The sequence below is a fragment of the Ipomoea triloba genome, chromosome 7 (assembly GCF_003576645.1).
Source record: "Ipomoea triloba cultivar NCNSP0323 chromosome 7, ASM357664v1".
In the NCBI taxonomy this organism is placed as follows: Eukaryota; Viridiplantae; Streptophyta; class Magnoliopsida; order Solanales; family Convolvulaceae; genus Ipomoea; species Ipomoea triloba.
Genome location: NC_044922.1, coordinates 23,011,561 through 23,019,128, shown reverse-complemented (window position 1 = coordinate 23,019,128; position 7,568 = coordinate 23,011,561). Strand labels below are relative to the sequence as shown.

Genomic DNA, 7,568 nt, shown 5'->3' with positions numbered 1-7,568 from the left:
TTGAACATTAGATAAAAAGTTCAAATAGAATGCATAGTAATATATAATGTTAAATGATAAACTGAATAATAGGAAGGAATATTACGTACTCAATGCAGTCGTTATATCGTGGACCGTGGTCCCAAAACGACGTCGTTTCAGTAAGGGGGAGACGGAGCCCGTAATTGACACTACAGTTCATCTCAAAAGATATTGCCTTACATTTGTTTTGATATTATCGAATGAAACTATAGTTATATCGAAATGTAACTATAGTTGTGTTGAAATGTAACTGCAGTGTATATGAACTGATACTGAATATTAACAGTTCCACATTTGTGTTTTATATTATCGAATGAAACTGTAGTTATATCACATTTGTGTTTTATATTATCGAATGAAACTGTAGTTATATCACATTTGTGTTTTATATTATCGAATGAAACTGTAGTTATATCGCATTTGTGTTTTATATTATCGAATGAAACTGTAGTTATATCGAATTTGTGTTTTATATTATCGAATGAAACTGTAGTTATATCGAAATTGTGTTTTATATTATCGAATGAAACTGTAGTTATATCGAAATGTAACTGTAGTTGTGTTGAAATGTAACTGCAGTGTATATGAACTGATACTGAATTACAGTTTCATATTTGTGTTTTTATATTATCGAATGAAACTGTAGTTATATCAAAATGTAACTGTAGTTGTGTTGAAATGTAACTGCAGTTGTGTTGAAATGTAACTGAAGTTGTGTTGAAATGTAACTGCAGTGTATATGAACTGAAAGTGAGTGGCGCGAATTCATCCGTCTGTTTTCATTAATCAAAACGACGTCGTTTTGATTCGCGGTCCCCACGGTCCACTATATAATTTGCGTACTCAATGGTTTATTATTATTAATCCAATACCCATACCTGTAACATTACATAACGCTATATTATTAATTCTGTTACAATGTAGTATCTGTCCATACATAGACTTTCAACTTATTGAAGCACAAAGAGTGAATGCTCCCATTAAGGAGTTGTAGCACTTGACCCAAGTTCTTTACATATATAAATTTGAAGTTTGGGCTGCAATTAAGTGCAAATCAAACTGCTATTAATTATTCTTAAGCGTAGTGGGAAATAGAGTGGGCAAGCGAGGAGTGAGGAGAACTTGAATGGGAGTCAATTTGGGCAAGGCAATTCCCAAGCCTTCACTCATGTCCACGGGCATCCCCATTGGTGTTGAAATATTGAAGCCTTGGAGTAGACGTGCCAGTGTCAATTGCACCACTTGCAGACCAAAGTTCATCCCGGGGCACATTCGTCTCCCACCGCTAAACGGGAGGTACTCGAAGCTCTTCCCGACATAACCTATGCTCGAATGTTTGTCCTTGAACCATCTCTCTGGTTTGAACTCATCAGGTTCTGACCAGATCCGAGGGTCGCGGTGTAACTTCAGTAGGTTGAGAATCAAACGCGTGCCTTTAGGAATGTGATATTTGCCTATTTTGCAGTCCTCCATGGCCTCACGCGGGCCCGATAGCGGGCCGGGTGGGTATAATCGTAGGCCCTCTTTCACTATGGCTTGAAAGTACTTTAGGTTCTTGATGTCTGACTCTTCAACCAACCTATCCTTCCCCACATGCATGTCCATTTCGTCTTGGGCTATTTTTATTGCGTGGGGGTTGTTTAGCAATAGAGAAGTGGTCCATATTAGTGTCTCTGCTGTGCTCTCCGATCCCGTCAATATAAGAATCTGGGAAATTAGAAGAGAATTAAAGGATGCAGCAAAATCAGCAAAATCAATTTACACAAAAATTTCTTCTACTCTGCGTAGTTATTTGTAATTCCTTTAAAAGAGTTAGGCCCTAAATGATTCCAGTCCAGATATTAGTTTTATCCCATCTGATGCAGTGTAATATAATATAAAGATTAAGCTAAATTAAGGGATCAAATATGCTAGTTATAACCTAAATTCAACGCCTTGAAAAAATGTGGTGGCAGTATATAAGGAAATAACATTGCGTCTTCACTACTACCTATCATTTAAACAAGTGCAAAACTGTGCAGTTAATACTGAAGGGTGCTAAGAGGGGAATTGTTGGGTTGAGGCTGGTGTCCAGCAATTGGTGGCTAGGGGAAATTGTTGGCGGTATGTAGGCTGGTGGTCAAGCAATTGGTAGCTATGGGATTGTTGGACGGAGACTGTTGAAGGGCCAAATCCAACACCCTACCTCTCAAAAATGTGGTGACAGTATATAAGAAAATAAAGTTGTCTCATTGCTACTAGCTATAATTTGAACAAGAGCTAAAATCGTGCAGTTAATACTAACAGGTGCTAAGAAGGGAAATTGCTTGGTGGAGGCTGGTCTCCAACAATTGGTGGTTAGGGGGAATATATTGTTAGCTGGAAGCTGGTGCTCAGCAATTGATGGTTAGGAAATTATTGGGCAGAGACCGGTGAAGGGTCAAATCCAACACCCTATAAGAAAATAAAGTTAAGCCCTGACCTCCCCGATCTAACAGTTAATAATAAGCTAAGGTTAAATTAAGTTAATTACCAGTGTTGTTGCCTTGATAATAGTGTCTCGGTCATGACCAGAGATCACGGCATCCTCCGGAAGAGTTGACAACATGACATCCATGAAATCAGATTGATCATCATCACCCTTTTTATTCCGAATATGTTCTTGCAACCAAGTCCCAATTATTTCATCCATTTCCTTTGAAACCTCCTTAAACCCTTTGATGTAGCCTCCGATATCCATCCACTCCAGGGACGGAATTGCATCGGAGGGGACAAATACTCCGCCCAGATACAAAGCTCTGGAGACCACCTCTTTGAGATGCTTGGCAATCCTGGAAAATCGCTTCCCCACCAGCAATCTCAGGGTTATGTTCAGCGTAACGTGCTCGAACCACTCGCTCAAGTTAACTTCGCCATTTTCGTGGCACAAAGAGTACAACTCCCCAATGCAATGCTCCACCTCCGAGGTTCGGACGTGCTGGAGCTTCTCCAGCCGGCTTATAGTCATGAGTTCGACTGTCACCAATTTTCGAATGTCACGCCAGTACGGACCGTACGGGGCGAGCGCGAAAAGCGCCTCGTTGTACCCTAGGTATTTCCCGACAGCCATTCTAGGCCGGGTGGCGAATACTAGGTCGTTAGTGGTAAAACACTCTTTGACCACCTCCCAACTGCTCACCACTATAGCCGGGTGGCTACCGAGGCGGAGCCCGAAAATGGGGCCGTATTTATCGGCCATGTGTCCGAGGGTGCGGGCCACCGGGAGCCGGCCATGGAGAAGGTGGAGATGGCCGATGAACGGCCATGCTCCGGGGGCCTCGGAGACTCTTAAGGGAATGACTTTACCATTATTTTTGTCAACACTTTTGTATTTTAGTATTATGTGGTTGTATGTGAGTAAAATGGGCAGGATTAGGCAAATGGCTAAGATTAGAACATCCATGATAGATGTTGGTTTAATATCTATATATTGTGGTTGTGAAGCTTGAGACTTGGATACTTTCTACTCTTCTAGGTCTTCTATTTATAGTGGACACTAGCAGCAAATTAAATGCAGCCATACAGAAGTGCTTACGTCGTACATAGGATGTGGGCCACACCTAAGGTCGTAATCAATAGCGTGATAAACGAATTGGTACATTTCCGCCACTATTTATTTATTTATTTACTCCGTATTATTTTTTTTTTTGTGCATTAGGTTTTTCAGCTTAATTAAATCTTAAGTCAGACAAAATTTCTATCCAAAAATTGCTAAAGGAAATAAACTGCTATTTGCTCTGTGAGTCACTAGATTTCACCTTATTATGTACATACTCTGTACACAAAACTTTTCATCACTTTTGATCGATGGACCAATGTCTCTCAATAACCCCATGTTCCCATTATATTTATTTCAGCACTTATTAGGGTTTACTTTTAATGTGAATTCTAATCTAAACTTTTTTATATTTTTACAAAAAAATATATAAAAATTATATCATTAAAAATATATATTTTTAAAATGACACATGATACTTTTTTTTTTAAATCTTAAATAAATGTATAGATGCATTAATTTAATTCTTAAAATTTATTAATTTGGTAAGACACAAATAGTAACCCTCTAATTGTTCTCATTTTCCCCATGGCTTAACATAAAAATAAATGCATCCGTCTCATTTATTCCTGCATACTTTGAAAAAGCTTATCAGTTATCAATAATAGTTTTCAAAATAAAAACTGAGAAGTACGATTGCGACAGCAGCCACATATATAAGAGATATATGAATCAAGCTCACATGAGTAACTCAACTGGTTATAGAAGTGAAATTTTCATAACAGATCGATCGAGTCTCATCAGCGGCAACGAGAAACAACCTCTCAAAATGAGAGGATTTCTCATACGTAGCGAGCAAAAGTCTAGCCTCTGTCACCATAATTACCCCTCCAGGGGCTTTGGGGCGCCTGGGTGGGCAATTCCTGACCTGTTGTCACAAGATATATGAATCAAATAATGCTTTTGTCTCGTTCCGGTGCATTCTTTGAAAAAGCTTATCAATAATAGTTTTCAAAAATAAAAATCAAAATTGAGAAGTAGGATTGCGATAGCAGCCACATAAATAAGAGATATCAATCAACAGCCATTATACCGTGGACCATGGGTCATAGTTGATATTGCAGTTGTGTTGGATTGATACTGCAGTTGTGTTGAAAGGATACTGCAGTTGCGCGGAACAGAGGCCGTGTCATCCATCTGGAACTGCAGTTGTGTTGAACGGATACTGCAGTTGTGTTGAAAAGATACTGCAGTTGTGTTGAACGGATACTGCAGTTGTGTTGAACGGATGAACGACATCTGTTCCGTGCAATTGCAATTTCCTTTCAACACAACTGTAGTATCTTTTCAACACAATTGCAGTATCCGTTCAACACAACTGCAGTATCAGCTATGATCATGGTCCACCATGCATTGATGGTCCACCATGCATTGATGGTCCACCATGCATTGTGGACCATGGTCCACAATATAATTTGCGCTACTCAAGCTCGTATAGGTAGTAGCTCAATTGATTATAGAGGTAAAATTTGTTATAAGAGATTATGGTCGAGTCTCACCCAACCACAGTGTGGAGCAACCTTTCAAAATGAGAGGATTTCGTATGTGTAGTGAATAAAAGTCTAGCTCCTGTCATCATGATTTATCTCTTCAGAGACTGTGGGGCACCTAAATGGACAATTCAACATTTTGTCAAAATACATAGGAATCAAATAATACTGAACCAAAACTTGTATATAAAGCTAGTTAGCTAGATTTTAAAACAACTATATTTCAATTATAACACAACAATAACAATAAATTATAAAAAATACTTTAAAAATTAAATAAATGACACAATATATTTATTTTGCCTTTATATTTCATTTTATATGTAATCAACTAATAGTAAATAACTAATTTATCAAACACGTTTCTATAACGAGATAATATAGAAAACTCATCAAACTAACTAACACAATTAGTTATCAAATATCAACTAACTACCCGCTAGCAACCCATTCAAATACCCTTTAGTCTAAAAAGCCTTCACTTTGTAAGGAGTTCTTTCAACACCTAGTGATAATTCATGTTGACCGGTCAACATGATAGTGACATAAAGCACATTAAAATTTAAAAATGAGCATGAATTACAGTTAATGCAATTAAAATTTATATTTCTAAAAATTACTGTTAATTTTTTAATACATTATTATATATGAGTTGTACTATATAATTTTTTAGACAAAAATATTTGTACCGTTATAACTTTTGTTATCTTTTTCCATTATTATTACTATGTACATGCATATATAATATTTTTTCTTATATATTCTTCAATGGTAATATATTATATGTAACGTGTGTAGACATTATATATTGGAGTAATATAAGGAATAATTTTGATTTTATTTAGCTTTTAATTAAATATTAACATAACTATATTTAGTAATTTATTATATCTAAAAGTTTTACTTTAATAATACTAATCATATTATAATTATTTGTCTTTTAATGATGATATGTTATGTCGGTTTAATTAATTATGAATTCTACAATTATAATTTTTTTCTAAAAAAATTATATATAATCTTATTTAAAAATATTTTAATATAATTAAAATTTTAACTTTGAGTATAAATATTGGGCATATATATATATGCCTATTTTACGCGAAATGTGCAAAAACATATGCCTAATATTTATATTTTAAAAAATAACTAGCAAATTCTTGTTAATTAAAAATATAAATGAAAAAACAAAATTATTCATTATATTAATCCAATATATAATGTCTATAAATATTATTATCATTAAAGAATATATAAGAAAAGATATGGTGGACGCATGTGCAAGGTAAACTTAATGGAAAAGATAATGGAAGTTATAATAGTAAGGGTATTTCTGTAAAAAAAATTGTATAATACAACTCTAAAAACACAATGTACAAAATGGTTAGCCCTAAAAACATGGACATAAATTAGGGATATAACATGCCCGGGCTAAATGGTTAGCCCTAAAAACAAGGACATAAAGAACGCATATTTCTGTCCAAAAAATTGTATAATTTATGTCCATGTTTTTAGGGCTAAATATACATATACATATACATATAAGTATACATACGCGTATACATATATACATATACATATACATATATATACACACACGTATGTGTATACATATATATATATATATATATATATATATATATATATGTATATATATGCGCGCGCGTGTGTGTGTACACACACACATATATATATGAATGCATTCAGGTGCGAACTGTTCGCCCAAGAATGAAATGAGAAATCATGTCATCCGTCCACGTCTCTAGATCTAACAGATGAGAAACACTAATTTGTTTAAAAAAGACGCGGTGATGTACACTGAGCATCAATACTAAGTGCACCTAACATTATAACTAGTTGCACCTAACGTTATAATTAGGTGCACCTAGGTGCACAAACGTTAACAAGATAAATTATTTGCACTTGTAAGTGAAAATATGTGCACTTGTAAGTGATTTTACTTGCACTTTTTCCTTGCAGATGTGCACCAGCTACTTGCACTTATAACACAATTACTTACACCAAAGTTTGAGCTATTTATGAAAATGCCACTGCATCATTTTTTTTTTTAAATTACATCTGATTCGTTGATCTGGACACTTAGACGGCTGTGAATGGTTCTTATTTCTCTCTTGGGCGAGGATTTTCACCTGAGCGTATATATATATATATATATATAGGGTCAAGTTCAAGTGCGGCCGTGCTCTCCCGTGCGGCCGTGCAGTTCACACCACTCAACGTTATGAAATACACCACTCAATGTTAAGAAATACACCACACAAATATGCACTGTGGTGTGTTTCTTAACATTGTGGTGTGTTTCATTGTGGTGTTTTTATTAACATTGAGTGGTGTATTTCGTAACATTAAGTGGTGTGTGACCGCACGGCCGCACGGGGGAGCACGGCCGCACCTGAACCAAAATATATATATATATATATATATATATATATATATATATATATATATATATATATATAAAA

General features: G+C 35.4%; 1 protein-coding gene across 1 annotated transcript; it reads right to left on the bottom strand.

Moving 5' to 3' along the window:
- Nucleotides 1-855: 855 nt before the first annotated feature.
- LOC116025840 (xanthotoxin 5-hydroxylase CYP82C4-like) lies at nucleotides 856-3,491 on the bottom strand. The gene is made up of 2 exons (XM_031267204.1): nucleotides 2,534-3,491; nucleotides 856-1,728 (listed from the first exon to the last, which is right to left on the bottom strand). The coding sequence occupies exons 1-2, from the start codon at nucleotides 3,440-3,442 to the stop codon at nucleotides 1,087-1,089; spliced, it is 1,551 nt and encodes a 516-aa protein (XP_031123064.1). The 5' UTR covers nucleotides 3,443-3,491; the 3' UTR covers nucleotides 856-1,086.
- Nucleotides 3,492-7,568: the final 4,077 nt, after the last annotated feature.

Excerpts from the sequence above, each read along its gene's own strand:
- LOC116025840 (XM_031267204.1), bottom strand. The coding sequence starts at position 3,442 with ATGGATGTTCTAATCTTAGCCATTTGCCTAATCCTGCCCATTTTACTC. Across the intron at positions 1,729-2,533 it reads TTATCAAGGCAACAACACTG|ATTCTTATATTGACGGGATC; the intron begins GTAATTAACTTA and ends CTAATTTCCCAG.